We start from the raw sequence: 23,008 nt of genomic DNA, 5'->3' as shown, positions 1-23,008 counted from the left end.
AAAGATATTTTTATTAGTCCATCTGGAAAACCAGAACCTGAACATATGCTTCATGCACAGCAGAAGTCACAGCTTTGGCAATTTCAGCTCAAAACACACACACACACACAATCTCTCTCTCACACAAAAAACAGGCAAGTTGTCAAACAGCGTTGTCAAAAGCAAATTTTAGATAATACTTCATTTTTCATTATTTAAAAAACAAAACAAATAAAATAAAACAAACATCATAAACTCTAAAGAGGATCTGAAGCACGTGTCACAGTGAAGGATCACAAATACATCATAAACCTTTCCAATTGAGTGCAAACAAGGAGCCAAAACACTCTGTTTGTGCTTAAGTTATTCAAGCTTTTACTGAGTTAATCTTTGTGAAAGCACACAGGAAAATAAATTACAGCCCAGTCCCAGATGGTGACTTCAGGTCACAGAGTGTCCCGTTTCTCACTCTGGTGTACACTAGTGCACTCTATTTGTCCTCATCTCGCTGTCCTACCTAGAATTCATCAGTTTATACCAAGGATCAATCAGTTGTCTAGAGATAATCAGATCTGAAGAAGATCATGGATTTAGGTTATAACTCTCAATCACAACTGCAGATTCTCCAGCAGGGGGCATCCTCAGCAGTCAAACAGAATGTAATGCTTAAAAAGATCAGTGCTTTGCTCCATCTGTGAGGGGTTAATTTAAAAGAGCTCATTTTATTAAATATATCCGCAGGCAATTTCAGTACAGACCTGCACATTAATGACTTCATCTAAGTGTGCACTTTAAAGTGAAGCTCAGGGCACCACTGAGGACTGGGCTAAAGGCTGGTTTTACATTCTGCCTCAAAGTGGCAATAGTGAGCCTTAATCAATTCAGACACAACTCAAACCCATAAACTAATAAAATACAAAACATAGAAAACAGCAGGAGCGACTCGGGTCTGACCCTAAACCTGACCCGAACTTTGAACCCTGACCCAAGCGACGCGGCATTATAACACTGATTAAAGGCACATGGTGAGAGGGTAGGGTTAGAGACACAGGTCAGAGGTCATGGTTAAATCAAGCTGTCCCATGTGGGGAAGTTGTCGATTTCACCTTCCTCCTGCAGCTCTTCCTCTGCCAGATTCAGGGTCACTCTGAACCGCACACGCACTGGCTTCTACACATACACACACACACACAAATAATCACAACCTGAACACTAACAAAAACTACACTACAGTAAAATGTAGCAGAGGGCAGTAGTGGGTCAGTGTTTTACCCTGAGGGGGTTGGAGAGAAGCAGTATCTGGGAGATGGCAATAGGGGGCTGTAGAGGGCTGTAGGGGGGCAGGCTGTTTCCTGTGGCCGGCTGCAGCTTCACCTCCATGGTCTGAAAGAGAGATGAAGTGCAGAGACAAACACAGAAGGAGAGAAAGGAGGGAGGAAAATGACTGAAAGATGGAGTGATGGAGAGAGTGAAAAATGTGCAAAGTCAAAAATGTTGGACAGATATTTATACACAACAAGCCCTCCCTTCAAGTCTGAGTAACCTCCTGCTCAAACTGAGTAAACCCAGCACTCATTCAGAGTCGCACACAATGTAAACCCAGCACTCGTTCCCAGTCTCACACAAAGTAAACACTGTTATCAGAAAAGTCTAATAAGAACATTTTGCGATCTTTAAGGATTGTTTTACCATATTTCTGTTTTTGATTAAATTTTACTGAATGCTTCACCTTACACTGTTGAATATTATACAAAAAACAATAAATATGCATATGTCCTCGTTGGCTTTAAACAGCCATGGGAACATGCAGAAACAGGAAATCTAAATCTGGTGTTACAATGGGAACAGGCGCAGGTACAGGATGCCTGAATTTAGTGTTACCATAGGAACAAGGCTATATAAAGAAAGTCTAAATCTAGGGTTACCCTGGGAACAGACCCAAGTATAGGAAGTCTGAACCTAGTGTTACCATGGAAACAGGGCCAGATACAGGAAGTCTGAATTTATTGTTACCTTGGGAACAGCAGCCAGGAACAGGAAGTTGGAGAGTGGTTGTGTGGAGGTGTTGACGGCAGAGATGATGATGACAGCAACGTCAGTGCGAGATGCTACAGCTTCTGTGGTGAAGTGTAGAGATACTCTCACCCCTCTGCTGTCAAACACGGTAATGGGCTTTAAACGACCTGAAAAACACACACGTTGTCATTCACATGAACACACAGTCACTCACCGTAACACACCTTCACTCACCATAACACACCTTCACTCACCATAACACACAGTCACTCACCATAACACACCTTCACTCACCGTAACACACCTTCACTCACCGTAACACACCTTCACTCACCATAACACACCTTCACTCACCATAACACACCTTCACTCACCATAACACACAGTCACTCACCGTAACACACCTTCACTCACCGTAACACACAGTCACTCACCGTAACACACCTTCACTCACCGTAACACACCTTCACTCACCGTAACACACAGTCACTCACCGTAACACACCTTCACTCACCATAACACACCTTCACTCACCATAACACACAGTCACTCACCGTAACACACCTTCACTCACCGTAACACACAGTCACTCACCGTAACACACAGTCACTCACCGTAACACACAGTCACTCACCGTAACACACCTTCACTCACCGTAACACACAGTCACTCACCGTAACACACCTTCACTCACCGTAACACACCTTCACTCACCGTAACACACCTTCACTCACCGTAACACACCTTCACTCACCGTAACACACAGTCACTCACCGTAACACACAGTCACTCACCGCAACACACCTTCACTCTCCGCAACACACCTTCACTCACCGCAACACACCTTCACTCACCGTAACACACCTTCACTCACCGTAACACACAGTCACTCGCAGTAACACACCTTCACTCCCCGTAACACACCTTCACTCACCGTAACACACCTTCACTCCCCGTAACACACCTTCACTCCCCGCAACACACCTTCACTCCCCGCAACACACCTTCACTCCCCGCAACACACCTTCACTCCCCGTAACACACCTTCACTCACCGTAACACACCTTCACTCCCCGCAACACACCTTCACTCACCGTAACACACCTTCACTCACCGCAACACACCTTCACTCACCGCAACACACCTTCACTCACCGCAACACACCTTCACTCACCGCAACACACCTTCACTCACCGTAACACACCTTCACTCTCCGTAACACACCTTCACTCTCCGTCACTCGCAGTAACACACAGTCACTCGCAGTAACACACCTTCACTCACCGTAACACGCCTTCACTCCCCGCAACACACCTTCACTCCCCGCAACACACCTTCACTCCCCGCAACACACCTTCACTCCCCGCAACACACCTTCACTCCCCGCAACACACCTTCACTCACCGCAACACACCTTCACTCACCGTAACACACAGTCACTCGCAGTAACACACAGTCACTCGCAGTAACACGCCTTCACTCACCGTAACACGCCTTCACTCCCCGCAACACACCTTCACTCCCCGCAACACACCTTCACTCACCGTAACACACCTTCACTCTCCGTAACACACCTTCACTCTCCGTAACACACCTTCACTCACCGTCACTCGCAGTAACACGCCTTCACTCACCGTAACACGCCTTCACTCCCCGCAACACGCCTTCACTCCCCGCAACACGCCTTCACTCCCCGCAACACGCCTTCACTCCCCGCAACACGCCTTCACTCCCCGCAACACGCCTTCACTCCCCGCAACACGCCTTCACTCCCCGCAACACGCCTTCACTCACCGCAACACGCCTTCACTCACCGCAACACACCTTCACTCACCGCAACACACCTTCACTCACCGCAACACACCTTCACTCACCGCAACACACCTTCACTCACCGTACCACACCCTCACTCACCAGAACACACCTTCACTCACTGTAACACATCTTCACTCACCGGAACACATCTTCACTCACCGGAACACACCTTCACTCACAGTAACATAACTTCACTCACCAGAACACACACAGTAAAACACCTTCACTCACAGTAACACACTTTCACTCACCGTAACACACTTTCACTCACTGTAACACACCTTCACTCACTGTAACACACCTTCACTCACTGTAACACACCTTCACTCACTGTAACACACCTTCACTCACCAGAACACAACGTGCCATCACTCACCGGAACATGCCATCAGTCAAACTTGTGTCTAATCTAACATTCTGCCGAAATAATCTGTAGGAGAGTAGACTTGACCTATCCCTGTTACTTACTGAGTCTGATGGAGTTCAGGGGCACAGTGATGTCAGAAAGTGAAGGGTAGGGGCAGAGTTTGGGAAACCCTGGAGAGATGATTGGCTGATGTTTTTCCCTGAAGAGAGAAACCAATGATCAATGTAAAAAAAACACCCTAGAAGAAAAAAACATCCTAAGATTCACTTACAAGGTCTGTAACACTGGAGCATTATGGGTACTGGAGTCTCTGTTCCTGCTTGTCTTCTCTGATCCCAAGACGCTCATTGTATCCAACTACAAGTAAACATGCCATCATCAGAACGAAAACAACATGAGGACTATATTCAGTTTCACGCACGTCCTGACCAGTACCCAGTTCTGAGTACAGTAATTACCCTCTGAATATTATAATTATACACTGAGTACAGTAATTACACTCTGAATACTTTAGTACTCTAATTACCTGTACAAGTTCATCCAGGTATGATTTACCCCCCTCTTTTGGTGGGCTGCAGGAATCTGTTCATCAAAAAATCAGAGGAGGAGGCGTGGATTAGTGCAGGTTAGGTCAGAGACGCTTACCCCAGGACTGGTCAGCAGTGGTAAAGGAGTGGATTTGTGCAGTTTAGGTCAGAAACGCTGACTCCAGGACAGGTCAGCAGTGGTAAAGGAGTGGATTAGTGCAGGTTATTTTACCGCCCAGAGAAACCTCATTGCTGTCCAGCTGGATCAGAGAGCCACTGTTCTTAGAGGGACCACAGGGGGTGCTGTCCTCCACACAAAAGTTGAAGAGGTGGTATGTCTTGATTGGACTCACAGGATCTAAAAGCATGAAGATGTAAATATTTCAATTCAATTTGAGAGTGTGTGAGTACCAGTTTGTGTGTGTGTGTGTGTGTGTGTGTGTGTGTGTGTGTGTGTTTGAGAATGTGTAGCAATTTGTGTGTGTGTTTATTAACAATAGTGGTGCAATATCAGACCCTGTTTGTTGCTGTGGTCACTAGGCTCTGTCTCCTTCCCTTTTTCACTCTGTGGCTTTTCTCTAAAGAAATTCATCACTGAGCTCAGCTCGTCGTTCCACTTCAGGATTTCAGCTGCAGATCAACACATGGGTCAACCTACACAAACACACTCATATTTCTATATCATTTTGTGTGTGTGTTTGAGAGATAGAGAACCTAGCTCCTCGTCATTGTCCTTGGTATCGCTGGCCAATCGGAAGAGGTTTGGCCTCAGCTTATCACAGCGCTGGTACAGATCCTAGAACCCACAGAAGCACAGGAGGGGGAGGGGGGCGGGGTTAGAGGTAAACTAGAGTTTATAGTTTCATCTTTGTTTTTACCTCTACCTGTTGATTTGCGCATATTCTGTATCCTGTATTTACTCTTTATTCACCTCTGTATTCATGCTTCATGTTTCAGAGTGAGAGAACCTACACTCATGGTGAAGGCTCCCCTCCATTTCTTTCAGGAGAACAGTAAGACCATCCTGAATAAACACAGCCCTTTGTAGCAAGAGGAATCAAATATAATGGCTGCAGAATCACGTCATCGTGGAGCTTAGGGCGGCGACTGGAAAATTTAGGTTCAACAAATACCTCTCTTGCCTCACCCTCAACGTATGCCGCCTGTGCTTGTACCCCAGTGTGAAGTGAATGAACTGACATTTCTGTCTATTCTAAATTCCACTGGTCATTAATTAAAGCTGTGTAACAGACATTACACTGTGTCACTCTGGTCTGTAGGAGCTTAGTGTGAGTTTACTGAAATGACAATTCAGCATCTGTAATAAATCTATAAATACAAGTGTCATGACTTTACTGAGTACACACACACACACACACACACACACACACTGACCTTCATCTCCTGAGTGAGGTGTGTGTGTTGGTTGAGTAACTGTCGTAACTGGCTCGTGTAATTCTCCACTTCCTGCAGAGTGCTGATACGTCGGCTCACTCTTTCCAACTTCTCCTGCTCCTACACACACACACACACACACACACACACACACACACAGTCACCCGGTGCGGGACTTGAACCCACAACCTCCAGGTCCCTAGAGTAACTAGAGTGAATAACTCTACCCCCTGGCTTCAACTGGTACAGCTGCCCTCACACATCTGGCCATGGTGGTGGTGTAGCCACAATTTATCATTCTGTTATAGACACACACACTCCACAAAACTACACACACACACTACAACACCACACCACATAAACACTCCCATCACATTACACACACACACACAAACACACACACACACACACCAACCAAACACACAACCAGGGCTAGAAACATGCCTCCAAACAATGAAAAAAGTAATTTAGATGCATTTAAAAATTCATTTTGAAATTTAATTTCTAGTCTATTTCAACCTGTGAACTATTACCATACTTTATCTCCTGTTCCAAAATTCCCAGATTTACTCACTCACCTCTTGCACTGTGCTCTTTATCAGTCTGTTCGCACTCTCCAAATCCTCCGCTCGACCACTCTTCAACAACCTCGACAATAACTGAGAGAACAGAGAGAAAGAAAGAACAGTGAGGGAGAGAGAACAGTGAGGACAGGGGGATTAGATACAGTGATGGTGTGGAGTTTTTGTGTGAGTATGTTTATGTCTGTGATTTTTACTTTAGTTTTGTCTTCATCATCAAACATAGACATTTCTTGTCTCGGAGATGGAGGAGGAACCAGCAAGGAGTCGGGCAGCTTTGGGTCACTCTTCACCACTCCTGTAAACAACAACAACATCATCAACATTTTTCCTGCCACATGTTGCCTTGGGCTGCTCTCCACTGTGTGGATCAGGTTTGGTTTGATTTAGTTTAGTTTATGTATAGATTATATGTAATGTATTACCTTGGTTCTTCAGCATTCTGTAGGCCTCCTGCACTTTTGGCTCATCTTTGAGCCACTGAGACCAACTGAACAGAACCTCAGTGACTCTCTGCTTCACTGGATCAGGACTCCAGGATCCTAAATACTGCACAAACACACACACACACACACACACACACACACACACACACACACACACACACACACACACAAACTGTATAACATCATAGAACAGAGGTCTTAAAATCCTACAAGGAGAGAGCTGCCTCATAACCACAACAGAACTGTGCTAGTGTGGCCCTCCTTCTCCCCATTACTCAACAACACAGGTACAGTTCACCTTCTCCTGCAAGAACATGTCTCACAGAAACAGGTAACAGTGTTTTCTCCAGATACACACACACACACAAAGTGACACACAGACAAACAAACACACAAACGCACAGGCAGACAGTCTCTCTCTCTCTCACACACACACAAAGACTGATGCACAAACTGAAACACAGAGGCAGAGACAGACAAATACACACACTAAAAATAGACTGACGCATAGTCTCCAAAAGCCCTATGTTGTATTGATTAAAACCCTGTGACTCTGATTAAACCTCTGTGACAAATTTGTCTTGAGTTAAAGAGAAACACTCTGTACCTTCGGGGACAGAACTTTGATGAGTTCGTTCAGGAAACGGAACTTTGTGGCTTCAGCATGGAAACGTTTCCCACAGTTGTTCATACACACCTCCAACAACTGCAAAAAAATAAAAATTATTAAAGGATCACAACAGACACTGAAGTGTTACACTACACTATTACCATAAACGTTACACTACACAATTACACTACACTATTATAATAAATGTTACATCACACAGTTACATTACACTATTACAACAAACATTAAACCACACTGTTACACTACACAAATACACTACACTGTTAAACTGCGGCATTACATCACACTGTTACACTACACAATTACACTACACTATTACAATAAACGTTACACCACACTGTTACACTACACCAATACACTACACTGTTAAAATGCGGCATTACATCACACTGTTACACTACACTGTTTTAATAACCATTACATCACACTAGTATTACACCACAATGTTACACTTCACCGAAGACCTTCAAACTGTGGGGCACGCCATGGAATTGCGTGAGAGGAGAAATAATATATAGCTTTATATATTTAAACGACTCTGTTACAAAACAGTTTACATTTTTTAATGTTTTATTATTTTTCCACAGTCCAATTCAGTGATGTTGCTTTATTTTATTTTAATAAAAATTAGTGTAACGTGAGAAAGTTTGCATTATATTGCTGGCAAAGGGTCCAAATGGGCCGCTTCGTGTCAAATAAAATCAAATCAAATTTATTTGTATAGCGCTTTTTACAATTTATGATGTCACAAAGCAGCTTCACAGAATTCCAAGTTTTAACATGAAATGTAAAAATGTCAAGAATGTAAAAATCCCCAGGAGAACAAGGCCAGGGCAACAATGGCACAGAGAAACTCCTTCAGAGCTTGGGAGGAAGCAAGGCTGACACGGATGATCTATCCTCCTCTGATCAATCTACTGGTAATAATGGTTAGGAGTCCATGAAAACTTCAGTGTATGGGCAGCTCCAAGGCACTTGGTGGTGGCTGGAGCGTGGGCATCTGGTCTGAAGTGTGGAGCAGGAACTCAACAGTCATCCATCAGTGTCCAGTTGGACATTTGAGCAGTCGTTTACTCAGAAAAAAGAGGGATGGAGTTAGTTTTGATCTGTTTGGGTGAATGTAAAGGAGAGAAGTTGAACATTTCCAGAGTGTGGCTAATGACTCCAGCAGATCTGACTATGACAGCTTTAACTAGAAGGAGATGAAGGAACCAGATGGACACACAGACATGGAAGCATCCTGAAACACTGACGTCCCTTTGCTCCACCGTCAACAAACCTGAGTGATCGCATGAAGCGGCAGGACGACACCAGTGTCTCAGTTTACTATAATTCCCTGTTTACATGGACCCCCTGGATCTATGGGGGAGCATTAACTACCAAAAACTAAACTGGGTTTTTAGACTAGATTTGAAGATTGCAACTGAAGATTTTCTGGAAGATCATCCCAGAGTTGGGGGGCTTTATAAGAAGACACTCTTCCCCTTACAACAACATAAAAACAGACAATACACATGCAAAAAAGAGAAAATATAATGAGATTATCTAGAATATTAATTGGTGTTTTGTTGAATCAAGCCCACAAAACCTCCAGAAGTCTCAATAGTGAAGTCTGGCATCCCAGACCCACCCCCTCAAAGCCACCTTTATAGTGCTACCTTGCCCTTTACCATTAATCCACACTGGCCTCCGTGGTGACTAAGGCTGTACCTAGCTCCACTGGCACCGTTAATGCATGCTCCGTGCCACCAGTTCCATGTAAACTTTACGTGCTACATCACAAACAATCCCAGTAGCACCTCTAAAGTGCATTTCCCCAAGTAACCTGTGCTCTCCTTATCCACAACCACTGACTAGACCTTTCAGATGTTTCTAATAACTCCTTCATAGCTGCCCTTAGTTTCCGGCCACTGATGCCAAACTGCACAAGCAGGGATGTGGCCGATTTGGCTACAAACCCACTAACACCTATCTCCACCGGTCTTACATGTGCCTGCCACCCACATTCCCTCACCTCAGCCACCAAGTCTGCATATGGTATAAAATAGACAAAAAGGACTGAAATGGAATTTAGATTACAATGGACTGGATTGGGAATAAACTAGTTGTGTTCATTGTGGGTTAATTGAGGAGGATATATGTGCTGCTTTTTATTTAATTTATTGTTGTTCTATGCAAACGTTTGGGATGAGTTTTTATGTTTATATATACACTGTAGTAGTCTGCATATTGACACACACATGATTTAGTTGAGGGGGGGGGGGGCAAATTCTCAAAAAAGTGCCAAGGGGGGTTTGGGAAGAAAACGTTTGAATACCTCTGCACTAGACCATTACACCACTGTTAAACTACTTGTTACAGTACACCATTACACCACAGTTACAGTACACCATTACACCCCACATTTACACTACACTATTACACCAATGTTAAACTACACTATTACAATATACCATTACACTGCTGTTAAACATTACACCCCACAGTTACACTACACCATTACACCCAACATTTACAATTCACCATTACACCACTGTTAAACTACATTGTTGCAGTGCACCATTACATGCCACAGTTACACTACACCATTACACCCAACATTTACAATTCACCATTACACCACTGTTAAACTACACTGTTACAGTGCACCATTGCACCACACAGTTATAATACATCATTACACCCACAGTTACACTACACCATTACACCACTGTTACAGTACACCATTACACCCCACAGTTAAAATTCGCCATTACACCACTGCATTGTTACAGTGCACCATTACATTCCACTCATATATTAATCTCCCAGCTCCCTCATGTATCGCTGTAATCCATTTCAATATATGAATGTATAATCAATATTCATTATTTGATATTACATTTAATAAACCAGTTGTGTGATCAACCCAATCCTTGGTTATTTGTTTGTGTGTGCACCTTTCTTGTACGGAATTATTACTTTTAGTTATATTAAATTTTGGAGCCAACAACCTACTGCGGGTCAAATAGCATAATTCATTAATAATAATTAATTGTAGCTAATTGTGCTATATACTATGTAAAGTCATCCTACATGATGACCTACATGTCCAAGCTAAAATTGGACAGGTAAAGACACTACACATTAATTTATGGTTCCCAAACATGGAGCTTAACCAAATGAATTATATAATTAATTATTAATCAAATAATAATTTATTATAATTGACTCCGCTATGTAGTATTTATGTTGCCACAACGAGGTATCAATATTTCATTACAACACCATTACACCACTGTTACAATACACCATTTCACCCCACAGTTACACTACAACATTACACCACTGTTACAATATACCATTACACCCCAGAGTTACACTATACCATTTCACCCCACAGTTATAATTCACCATTACACCACTTTTAAAGTTACAGTGCACCATTACACCACAGTTACAATTCACCATTACACCCACAGTTACACTTCACCATTACACCACTGTTACAATACACCATTACACCCCACAGTTACACTACAACATTACACCACTGTTACAATATACCATTACACCCCACAGTTACACTATACCATTTCAGCCCACAGTTATAATTCACCATTACACCACTTTTAAAGTTACAGTGCACCATTACACCACAGTTACAATTCACCATTACACCCCACAGTTACACTATACCATTTCACCCCACAGTTATAATTCACCATTACACCACTTTTAAAGTTACAGTGCACCATTATACCACAGTTACAATTCACCATTACACCCACAGTTACACTTCACCATTACACCACTGTTACAGTACACCATTACACCCCACAGTTACACTACAACATTACACCACTGTTACAGTACACCATTACACCCCACAGTTAAACTACAACATTACATCACTGTTACAATATACCATTACACCACTGTTAAACATTACACCCCACATTTACAATTCACCATTACACCACTGTTAAACTACATTGTTACAGTGCACCATTCCATTCCACATTTACACTACACCATTACACCACTGTTAAAGTACATTTTTACAGTGCACCATTACACCACTGTTACAGTACACCATTACTGTCATGTAGTTCTTACAGTTAAAGCCTGTAGAGCTTCTTTTTCCTGAGGTGACTGGATCTTATGAGCCAACAACCGCAGCGAGACCTGAGGACTGAAAATGAACACACATACATACACTGATATAAATCACTGTGTTCCTTCTGCTGTGTTTTAAGTGTGACATGCTCTTTAAATTGTTGCTAATTATAAATAATAAAAAAAATCAATCACTTAATATTTTAAAAAATTTGCTTTGTCTAACATAAGCTCTAACTCATATAAACAAACAGTAATATGTTTCCCTCTAGAGGAGTTAGTTACACACCTCCTAGACTGCTGACTAACATATGATTATAAAAGGTCAATTTCGAATAACTACCATGGCTATGTTTACAGGTGCTAGTCATAAAATTAGAATATCATGAAAAAGTTGATTTATTTCTGTAATTCCATTCAAAAAGTTAAATTTGTATATTAAACTCATTCACTACACACAGACTGATATATTTCAAATGTTTATTTCTTTTAATTTGATGATTATAACTGACAACTAATGAAAACCCCAAATTCAATATCTCAGAAAATTAGAATATTGTGAAAAGGTTCACTACTGAAGACACCTGGTGCCACACCCTAATCAGCTAATTAACTTAAAACACCTGCAAAGGCCTTTAAATGTTCTCTCAGTCTAGTTCTGTAGGCTACACAATTATGGGGAAGACTGCTGACTTGACAGTTGTCCAAAAGACGACCATTGACACCTTACACAAGCAGGGCAAGATACTAAAGGTCATTGCTAAAGACGCTGGCTGTTCACAAGCACATTAATAGAGAAGTGAAAGGAAGGAAAAGATGTGGTAGAAAAAAGTGTACAAGCAATAGGGAGAACCGCACCTTAGAGAGGATTGTGAAACAAAACCCATTTAAAAATGTGAGGGAGATTCACAAAGACTGGACTGCAACTGGAGTCAGTGCTACAAGAACCACCACGCACAGACGTATGCAAGACATGGGTTTCAGCTGTCGCATTCCTTGTGTCAAGCCACTCTTGAACAAGAGACAGTGTCAGAAGCATCCTGCCTGATAAAAAGGACTGGACTGCGGCTGAGTGGTCCAAAGTTATGTTCTCTGATGAAAGTACATTTTGCTATAGGAACTCAAGGTCACAGAGTCTAGAGGAAGGGAGGAGAGGCACAGAATCCATATTGCTTGAGGTCCAGTGTAAAGTTTCCACAGTCAGTGATAACTGAGGTCCAAGGTCAAAGCAGCCATCTACCAGGAAGTTTTAGAGCACCCCATGCTTCCTGCTGCTGACCAACATTATGAAGATGCAGATTTCAGTTTCCAACAGAACTTAGCACCTGCACACAGTGCTAAAGCTACCAGTACCTGGTTTAAGGACCATAGTATCCCTGATCTTAATTGGCCAGCAAACTCGCCTGACCTTAACACTATAGAAAATCTATGGGGTATTGTGAAGAGGAAGATGCAGCTGAAGACCACTATCAAAGCAACCTGGGCTCTCATAACACCTGAGCAGTGCCACAGACTGATCGACTCCATGCCATTTACATGCTCATACTTTTCATGTTCATATTTTCAGTTGGCCAGCACTTCTAAAAATCTTTTTTTTTTATTTGTCTTATGTAATATTCTAATTGTCTGAGATACTTATTTTGGGGTTTTCATTAGTTGTCAGTTATAATCATCAAATTAAATTAAACACTTGAAATATATCAGTCTGTGTGTAATGAACGAGTATAATATACAAGTTTGACTTTTTGAATGGAATTACTGAAATAAATAAACTTCTTCATGATATTCTAATTTTATGACCAGCACCTGTAAACTGCTGTGCATGCTTGTGTGTGTGTGTTATTTCTCACCCATCCAGCTGTGAATTAATGAGATGATAAAACTCCTGAATAGAATCCCATTTCTCAGTAACGTTGTCTGGATCAGTCACTTTATCTACACACACAGACATTTACAATCACATACAGACTCATGTATCTTCCATGTATTAATTATATTTATGTCAGTATCTCACACACAACAATTTATACAATATACATCTTTATTTAAACATTGATTGCATTGTTTCTTCTAGATCTCTCTCAGTTAGAACCTCCCACTAATGGCACATTTCCACTGCATGAAATCTACTCGACTTGGCTCGGTTCTTTTGCTTCTCCACCAGATAAATCAGGTCCCGGTTCTAGTAGCGGGTTCTTGTTTAGTCACTGTTCTCTCATGGTTCAGAGAGAGCAGAGTTGGAACTAAACCGTTGCATGTAAACTCTGCAGAGCGCTGATTGTCCAGAGAGTGTCGTCACTACGCCACGCAACGCAGACGTCCAGCACCAGCTCTCCATCTGTAAAATCTCCAGCTGCAGCAGAGATCACGTTTAACTTTATCCGACTCACGACGGCAGCTCGTAAAAGTCAGAAGCTGTGTTCTGCCACAAACAACAGGCCGAAACACGATAAGTAACAACGCTTAATTTTACTGCTGCTGTTGTGGTTTCCAAAGCCCGTTGTTCCAGCAAGAGACTGTGTTTAGAGACGACACCTGACACTTTCTGGGGGAGAGCTGTGGGACTGGAAAACCAACCAGAGAATAGCCCATCGAACCAATGCCATAAAGTGGAAAGGTGCCTTAAGGTCTATTTTTCATTCATCATCCTGATCAAGGTCGCCATGGGTCCAGAGCCCACACAGAATCACTGAGCACAAGGCAGTCACTCACACACACACTCACTCTTTCCAGACTGTGACCCGAAGCAGGGTTTGAACTCTAAGTTGCTATAAATGCAGTCAGTGCTTGCTGAATAAATGTTCAGGAGAGTTAACACAGCACATATTCCTGATTTTATTAGAGTTTACACAACAATCTATTTCTGAAAAACCAGGTATTTTACTGATTGGTTAATTTAAAAATATATCATTATTATTATTAATAATAACAACTAATAATAATAATAATAATAAGCTTGTGATCTTGTGGTAAAACAGGAATTTAAAACTTATATCAGCACAATTCATTTCCTGTTTATTGCACCGCAGACTCAGACGTAGATGGTAGCCCACTGCTGGTCCACTGAGGGCAAAGTTGGAGGTCCACTAGTGTTTTACACAGTGTTTTCTGGGCAGACCACTGGTGATTAAACAGAATTTTAGACAAAATGCCACATTTTAGCACTTTTCCATTCACAGTCCAATTTAAAATGTTTCCCTTCATTGGGTTCTTTTGTTATCTTTTTTAAATAAAATTAGTAAATAATTTTAATCCAGCACAGTGTTAAAATTTTTAGCATAATCATTTTATATCAGGCTTATAAACATTATTATATCTCTCTTAGTTGTTGGTAATATTGTATTAGTTTGTTTTCCAGAATAAAAGTCTCTGTGAATTTAGAATCTGTTTGTTAGTTATATCCTGTACAGAGAGAGAGAGAGAGAGCTTGTAAATGTCCGTTCCACCTTAAATGGTACAGCAGTTACACTTAGGGTAACGGAGCGTCTGTAAGGAAATGCTGCATCATTTAAGGTGGAACGAAGAACGAAAATAAACACAAAAGTTCTAACAGCTTTAAATCAAACGTGATATACACAGGCATATATATTTAATCGAATAGTTTATACCGTGTTCATGTCAACGCCTTAATAAACAGTAAATAAAACTCACTCAGTAAAGTCTCCAGAGTGGTGCTCTTTTCCGCAGCCATCGCTTCAATCATATCAGCTGACCTCGGTGAACACGTGATCTCTCACGCTCTCACATTATACATCTACATACACACACACACACACACACAGATTTCTTCTGTAACTCTGCGGCGTTGCTGGTGTCTGCTGCTAACTTCCAGAAACTATTGAGAGGGTCCATGATCCGCCATCGCTGTTAAAAATGGTCAATTGGAGTCAAGAGTTCATCTATCTATCTACAGCTCTTGGTTTTCCCTTTGTCTTTGTGGTGTCTTTATTGTCCTTATTTTCACAGAAGCAGCTACTCCATGTGAAATCATGTGACACAGCGCTCTGACCAAACAAACAACAACATCCCTTTACTCCCACTGTTCCCTTCACTAAACACTTCATACCTGTGCTTGGGTGAATGAATGTATTAATGAATCAATGAAAAGCCCCAACATGTTTAAACAAGTCTTTATTTTGTATTAAATACAGATATCAATAAATCAATTATCCAGAAGTTTCTGTAAACGACAGCACACTTCCCTCCGTCCCAAAGACAGAATAATCTCACTGACCCCGGGTCCCTGCTACAGAGAGAGAGAGAGAGAGAGAGAGAGGTACATTGAAGAGAGGGAGTTGAATGTGTGTGTACGTGTGTGTACGTGTGTGTGTTACCTGTTGCCCGGTGAGTGAGAGTCTGAGGAGTTTCATCACTGAATTGTGTTTAGTTTTTTTCAGATTTTTGGAGATGATCCTCAGCGCATTGTTCAGACTCTCAGCGGTGTGTTCAGTCTGCATTACCCTGAGCACACAGAGTTACACACACACACACACACACACACACACACACACACACAAAAATTACTCCAAAGTCACTAATTAACATAGCAGTAATATTTACCACTAGAAAGAAGCAAAGTGTTTATATTTTACTGTATACATAGATAATACAAAGATAATTATAACTATTTATTTATGAGTTATTAAAGTGGGCAGTACTTCCTGTGAAACTGGGCAGGCCTTAGTTGGATGCGACTTACTGTAAAATTTTATCTGCGATTTCTTGAGACTCTGAGCTCACTTCCTCCAGCTGCTGCTGGGAGACGGAGGGGCGGAGCCACAGGTACGAGTACAAAGGTGATACCAGCTCCTTCACTGAGGCCACATGACCCTGATTAGCATATTAATAATAATCAGCGTATTACTACATCATTCTCGCCGAGGAGTCTAACAGAGCCCTTCGGAGGATCTCATAGGGCCTTGTTTGTGTTTACTGTTTGTTGTTTACCTTCCGGAGGTGTAGGATCCTGTGGATGTACTGGGGCTGCAGGACATCCTGGTCCTGTAACTGATCTCTGAATGTCTGAACTATGAGGTTCTGCAGTTCCTCCACCAGGAGGCGACACTGAGCACCATCCTCTATCCTCTGCTTCAGGTGAATCCTGCACATACCACAGAGACCCATACAAAATAAACACAATATTACACAGATATAGATAAAAGACTTCCACAGATATACAGATAGAATTCATCATATATACAATCAACTCTAATATATCCTTCACCCTTAGCCCAACAATGTAATATGTGTGTGCGTGTGTTTGACCTGTTGAACTGGGGCAGCTTTTCCAGGTCCAGCAGAGCAGAGTGTGTAGTGATCTTGGAAATGTTAAACACCTCTATCAACTCATGCAGCCTACGGCCCAAGCGATTACCTAACAAACATACACACACACACACACAGATTTTGGTTTATTGAAAAAGCCTGTATTCCAGTTAATGTCATTTGACTCACTCTAAATGTTTGGGATGTGTACAGGGTTGATATGGGACACGTCCTGTTGGATTTAGTGTAAACCAGTGGTTCTGAAATTGGGGGGCAGCAAGGAACATAAATAAAATACAGAATGTTTGTCACTTGTAATAATACCTCTCTAAAGGTGATTTCTGACTTCATTTTTTAACTTTATTTCAAAATGATCAATAGGCTTTACTTTAAAGTTCAGTGAGATGTTGCAGTTGAATATTAAGAATGTATAAAATAAACTCTGGAAGCAAAGACATGTCTGTGTGCATCAGCAGGGTGTAGTGTGCAGCACTTAATTTAAGACACGTCCCAGTAAATGTGGATGCGAGGCCTGTTCTATGCAGCATTATTGTTAGATTTGGATGTGGTCAGAGCCACAGTTAATTGTAGAATGTATGTGTCTGATTGGGACACAGTTGGGACACAGAAGGGTGGACCCAGAGAGTGTAGTGTACAGCGAGTGATTCGGGACACAGAAGGGTGGACCCAGAGCGTGTAGTGTACAGTGTGTGATTCGGGACACAGAAGGGTGGACCCAGAGCGTGTAGTGTACAGCGTGTGATTCGGGACACAGAAGGGTGGACCCAGAGCGTGTAGTGTACAGCGTGTGATTCGGGACACAGAAGGGTGGACCCAGAGCGTGTAGTGTACAGCGTGTGATTCGGGACACAGAAGGGTGGACCCAGAGAGTGTAGTGTACAGCGAGTGATTCGGGACACAGAAGGGTGGACCCAGAGCGTGTAGTGTACAGCGTGTGATTCGGGACACAGAAGGGTGGACCCAGAGCGTGTAGTTTACAGCGTGTGATTCGGGACACAGAAGGGTGGACCCAGAGCGTGTAGTGTACAGCGAGCGATTCGGGACACAGAACGGTGGAGTCTGAGCGTGTAGTGTACAGCATGTGATTCGGGACACAGAAGGGTGGACCCAGAGCGTGTAGTGTACAGCGTGTGATTTGGGACACAGAAGGGTGGACCCAGAGCGTGTAGTGTAGAAGGGTGGACTCACTATTGAACCCGGAGCCGCAGTGCGTGATCATGTCCAGCAGTGCCTCTGGCAGTGCCCCCTGCTGTCGGAATCTCTGAATAAAAATGTCCCCTTGTCTTTTGGAGAGCTTGGAGCCGTCCTTGTTGAGCAGGAGGGGCAGGTGAGCGAAGGCAGGTGGAGACCAGCCGAGGGCACGGTACAGCTGCAGGTGTTTACAGGTGGAGATCAGCCACTCTGAGCCTCGCAGCACATGACTCACCTGCATCAGGTGGTCGTCCACTACACTGGCCAGATGATATGTGGGAAATCCATCTGCCTTCAAGATAACGGGGTCACCCTCCACCAGCCCCACAGCATGCTGGGTAATACCAAACACTAGGTCCTCAAACGGCTCTGAACTCTCTGACAAACTGAATCGGATCACTGATGGAAGACCGGCAGAAAGGCGTTCCTTCACCAGGTCAGGGTGCAGCGAACGACACCGGTTATCATACCTGCACACAAAAACACACACCAGGTGTTCTGCTGCTAAACTTCTTCCCTTCCGAAAGTGTGTGTGTGCGTGTGTGCATGTGTGTGTGTGTGAGAATCTGTGTGTTACCTTGGGGTCTGTCCATTGCGTAGTGCTTCTCTCTTCAGAAGTTCTAGTCTCTGATTGGTGCAGAAGCAGTGGTAGGCGTGGCCCGAATTCAGCAGCTCTTTGACAGCAACGGCATATAAATGAAGCCTTTGAGACTGAACATAGGGTCCATACACACCCCCTTTAGACCCGCCCTCATCAGGAACTATACCTATAACAAAAACAATACATAGCCCATTTAGCCCCGCCTTCATCAGGAACTATACCTATAACAAAACCAATACAGTCTCTTTAGCCCCACCCTCATCAGGAACTATACCTATAACAAAAACCATACATAGCCCATTTAGCCCCGCCTTCATCAGGAACTATACCTATAACAAAAACAACACATAGCCCATTTAGCCCTGCCCTCGTTGAGAACTGTACCTATAACAAAACCAATACAGTCTCTTTAGCCCCTCTTTAGGGTTGTGCTGTACAGTGAATGTGTGTGGTCTCTATGGTAATGGGAAATGTTAACTGTGGCGACATACCAGCCCACTCAAGCTGGTCCTCAATATCTTGGGCAGCTCCGGGGACTAGGCGAGAGCGATCTGTGTCCTCCAATCTCAGGATAAAAGTCCCAGCATGCTGTTGGGCAAACAGGAAGTTATACAGTGCTGTGCGCAACCCCCCGAGGTGCAGGAACCCTGGAAAATTTAAAACATGATCAATAACAAATACACAAGGCAACACATCTACAAAGACTATGGGATAATTTCAATTGAACATCAAAGAGGACGAAAAAACAACAAATATCTAACATCAAAGAGAAAGAAAAAACACTAAATAAACAACATCAAACAGAAAGAGAGAACACAAAATAAAAAAACATTAACGAGACAGAGAGAACACCAAATAAACAACATCAGAGACAGAAAGAACACTAAATAAACAACATCAAACAGAAAGAGAGAACACAAAATAAAAAAACATTAACAAGACAGAGAGAATACCAAATAAACAACATCATAGAGAAAGAGAGAACACCAAATAAACAACATCAAAGAGAGAACACCAAATAAACAACATCAAAAGAGAGAGATAATACCAAATAAACAACATCAAAGAGGCAGAGAACACAAAATAATCAACATCAAAGAGGCAAAGAGAACACAAAATAAACAACATCAAAGTGACAGAGAGAACAACAAATAATCAACACCAAATAAACAACACTGTGCTGTTTCTCACAGTTGCTCTGTGCTCTGCTGTTCCTGTCTGCTGAATATTAACATAATTAATAATTAACTATTAAAAAACTTTAAAGGTTTTAAACCATGTATAAACATTTATGAGTGTAGTCTTATTCTATAGTGGTCTTTGATAAAGGTAAATAATTTTATTTATCACTATGTCTGCTTATTCCTGTCTGGAGTGTGGAGGTAACCCTCTCTTCACTGTTTGTGATAATAATAGTGGGTGTGTAACTACTCGAGGAGAAGGTAAATCAGTTTGAGGTATGATGAGGGACAGAGAACAGGACTCAGCCTTATCAGCACCCCCCTGTTTTGCACAGTGTCAACATTCATTCATTGCCTGTAACCCTTATCCAGTTCAGGGCGGCGGTGGGTCCGGAGTCTACCTGGAATCACTGGGCACAAGTGGGAACACACCCTAGAGGGGGCTGCAATCCTTCACAGGGCAACACACATTCCTCCAATCCACCTACCAATGTGTTTTTGGAGCATGGGAGGAAACCCAATCGGGCACAGAGAAAACACACCACACTCCTCACAGACAGTCACCCGGAGTGGGATTCAAACCCACAATCTCCAGGACCCTGGAGCTGTGACAGAAACACTACTTGCTGTGCCACTGTGCCACCCACAGTGTCAACATTTTTAGCATAGTTATTTTATATCAAACATTATTGTATCTCTCTCTGTGCAGCCATGGCCTAATGATTAGAGAAGAGGGCTTAGGACAGAAAGGTTGATTCCCACAAGTGACAGGAAAATTGGGGGAGGTGGGGTGAACAAACAGCACTGTCCCCCTTGAGCAAGGCACCAAACCCACAACTTCTCGCAGGGCACCGGGGATCGCTGCCCCCTCCCACACTTTGGGTGTGAGTGTGTTCACTGCCACAGATAGGTTAAACGTGGAAGACTTATTTAATTGTATGTTGTACAAAAACAAATAATTGCACTTTTTTTTCATTTTTATTGGTTTATTTTCCAGAGTAAAAGTGTCTTTAAAATCAGTTTGTGAAGAATAAAATTGTAGAGGACAGCAATATGCAAATGCCGAAGGTGGACCAAGCAGTGGCCTACTGTCAGTGGGGTACTGAACTATAAAAAGCCAATGGACTGATATATGATCGCCGTCTGCGGCTTCAGTGTTGTCTAAATATCATCCCCCAATGAGAGTAAACTGAGTTACAATGGTAACAACACCTAATGAAGGGGAAGTAAGTTACCATGGTAACGGGTCTTAGTAACAACGGCCCCTGGAGATGGTGAACTAATCCTTATAGGCAATCCGTCCACTTCCTGGTCGTCTATGTAGCGCCCCCTGGTAGTTAAAGCACATGGATCTCACCACATTAGCAACATTACTGAGAAAATTTCAGTCACTCACAACTGCTTTTCATAATAAAAGCACGTGGGGGGATTTTGCTGGGGGTTTATAATTGTGGTTTTGTTGTAAATTTTGTTATTTACCTGTGGGACTCGGGGCAAATCGGACTCGAACCTCACGTGCTCCAGTCTCTGTGACGCAGTTCCGGACTGGGGCTGATACAGACATCCAAACGGAACAAAAGCAGTGTCTGAAAACCCGGCGCTGAAAGAGAAACATCTCCAGTTCTCAAACGAACCCCTCTAGACTGATTTATCTCAAATATCTCCAAAATCCCTCTGAAAGAACCGAATCCTCCTCTGAAATAATGTAACACATATACTTCCTTAAACCCTGTGAATAAACTGAAATTTTCCTCTAAAATATTTTAACACAAATATCTCCCTAAATTCTGTGAATAAAATGAATTCAGCTCGGACTGCGGCTGACTCCGAGAGGAACTCCGCCCCTCCCACGGAACGGCAGCGTTACTCAGAGTCTAAGGTTTATAACTTTATTATTGATTAATGTCCATTAGAAAGTTTAATAATGTTTTTTGTCAAGTGTTTATTAAAGTTTGTTTATATTTTAATCCGCTGGTCTGGCGCTGTCTCCATACTGTCCACAAAGGAACTGACATCACAGCTCAAACAGGTTTACACTTCAAAATAAAAGCCCCATTTACCGCTAACAAAGCTTTGTCACTCTAAGGGTGAATCCTAAATTTCTTTGTTGCCTACAGTGTATCACCATATTAAAAAAGTGCCCCCTCTCACTATACAGTGCAGCATACTCCCTATACACTGCAATGTACTTCCTATACACTGCAACATACTCCCTACACAGTACACCACACTCCTTATATTGCATCCTATTCCCATAAAGCCCCCCTCTGCACCCTAATCCCTACACACTGCACCATACAACTTATAGTGCATCCTTTTCCTATAAAGCCACCCCTCCCTACATACTGCACCCTACTCCCTACAAACTGCACCCTAATCCCTACGAACTGTACCCTAGTCCCTACACAGTGCACCACATTCCGTACAGTGCATCCTATTCTCATAAGCGCCCCCTCTCCTTACACATTGCTGCCTACTCCCTACACATTGCACCCTACACCACCCACATTGTACCACATCCCACTCACACAACAGTACACCCTACTCCCTACACACTACACCCTACAAACCGCACCCTACTCCCTACACAGTGCACACCTCCTTCCTACACACTGCACCCTATTACTAACACACTGCACCACCGTCCATACACACTGCACTCTACTCCCTTTACACTGCAGCTTTCTCCATACACACTCCTCCCCCCGCCCTACACATTGCACCTTATTCATCAACACAGTGCACCCTACACAATGCACAACCCTTCATACACACTATACCCTACTCCCTAAAAAAGACACCATACTCCCTACACAATACACCCTACTCCCTACACAATGAACCACCCTTCATACACACTACACCATATTCCCTACACAGTACTCTCTACACAA

The 23,008-nt window shown here is 42.8% G+C and overlaps 2 protein-coding genes across 4 annotated transcripts; both read right to left on the bottom strand.

Annotated features, from left to right (window-relative positions):
* Positions 1 to 8: 8 nt before the first annotated feature.
* LOC136687578 (ADP-ribosylation factor-binding protein GGA1-like) lies at positions 9 to 15,559 on the bottom strand. Of its 2 annotated transcripts, none has more exons than XM_066662070.1 (17): positions 15,507 to 15,559; positions 13,706 to 13,790; positions 11,856 to 11,931; positions 7,734 to 7,832; positions 7,106 to 7,229; positions 6,878 to 6,978; positions 6,678 to 6,758; positions 6,100 to 6,219; positions 5,419 to 5,500; positions 5,221 to 5,334; positions 4,937 to 5,062; positions 4,704 to 4,759; positions 4,449 to 4,534; positions 4,279 to 4,376; positions 1,993 to 2,162; positions 1,252 to 1,423; positions 9 to 1,149 (listed from the first exon to the last, which is right to left on the bottom strand). In XM_066662070.1, the coding sequence occupies exons 1-17, from the start codon at positions 15,556 to 15,558 to the stop codon at positions 1,082 to 1,084; spliced, it is 1,710 nt and encodes a 569-aa protein (XP_066518167.1). In that variant the 5' UTR covers position 15,559; the 3' UTR covers positions 9 to 1,081. The 2 variants fall into 2 exon arrangements, with proteins under 2 accessions (XP_066518167.1, XP_066518168.1); XM_066662071.1 differs by having other exon boundaries at positions 1,252 to 1,362.
* A 420-nt stretch (positions 15,560 to 15,979) lies between these two features.
* On the bottom strand, positions 15,980 to 22,102 carry ears2 (glutamyl-tRNA synthetase 2, mitochondrial). 2 transcript variants are annotated; one of them, XM_066660768.1, is made up of 9 exons: positions 21,594 to 22,102; positions 19,425 to 19,580; positions 18,910 to 19,099; positions 18,330 to 18,802; positions 17,121 to 17,229; positions 16,803 to 16,956; positions 16,555 to 16,685; positions 16,190 to 16,316; positions 15,981 to 16,101 (listed from the first exon to the last, which is right to left on the bottom strand). In XM_066660768.1, the coding sequence occupies exons 1-9, from the start codon at positions 21,727 to 21,729 to the stop codon at positions 16,018 to 16,020; spliced, it is 1,560 nt and encodes a 519-aa protein (XP_066516865.1). In that variant the 5' UTR covers positions 21,730 to 22,102; the 3' UTR covers positions 15,981 to 16,017. The 2 variants fall into 2 exon arrangements, with proteins under 2 accessions (XP_066516863.1, XP_066516865.1); XM_066660766.1 differs by having other exon boundaries at positions 15,980 to 16,316.
* Between the last annotated feature and the right edge of the window lie 906 nt (positions 22,103 to 23,008).

The sequence above is a fragment of the Hoplias malabaricus genome, chromosome 2, assembly GCF_029633855.1.
Source record: "Hoplias malabaricus isolate fHopMal1 chromosome 2, fHopMal1.hap1, whole genome shotgun sequence".
In the NCBI taxonomy this organism is placed as follows: Eukaryota; Metazoa; Chordata; class Actinopteri; order Characiformes; family Erythrinidae; genus Hoplias; species Hoplias malabaricus.
The sequence above is the reverse complement of the archived record's forward strand: the minus strand, read 5'-3'. Positions and strand labels throughout refer to the sequence as shown.

What these genes read in the sequence shown, in the direction of transcription:
- LOC136687578 (XM_066662070.1), bottom strand. Translation starts at nt 15,558, where the DNA reads ATGATTGAAGCGATGGCTGCGGAAAAGAGCACCACTCTGGAGACTTTA. An exon ending in CACTCTGGAGACTTTACTGA is followed by an intron (nt 13,791 to 15,506) that starts GTGAGTTTTATT and finishes CTGTGTGTGTAG; the next exon opens with ATAAAGTGACTGATCCAGAC. An exon ending in TCAAAGTTCTGTCCCCGAAG is followed by an intron (nt 7,230 to 7,733) that starts GTACAGAGTGTT and finishes GTGTTTGTGCAG; the next exon opens with TATTTAGGATCCTGGAGTCC.
- ears2 (XM_066660766.1), bottom strand. Translation starts at nt 21,729, where the DNA reads ATGTTTCTCTTTCAGCGCCGGGTTTTCAGACACTGCTTTTGTTCCGTT. An exon ending in CTGCGGCTCCGGGTTCAATA is followed by an intron (nt 17,230 to 18,329) that starts GTGAGTCCACCC and finishes TATGTTTGTTAG; the next exon opens with GTAATCGCTTGGGCCGTAGG. An exon ending in ATCGCAGATAAAATTTTACA is followed by an intron (nt 16,317 to 16,554) that starts GTAAGTCGCATC and finishes CTGTGTGCTCAG; the next exon opens with GGTAATGCAGACTGAACACA.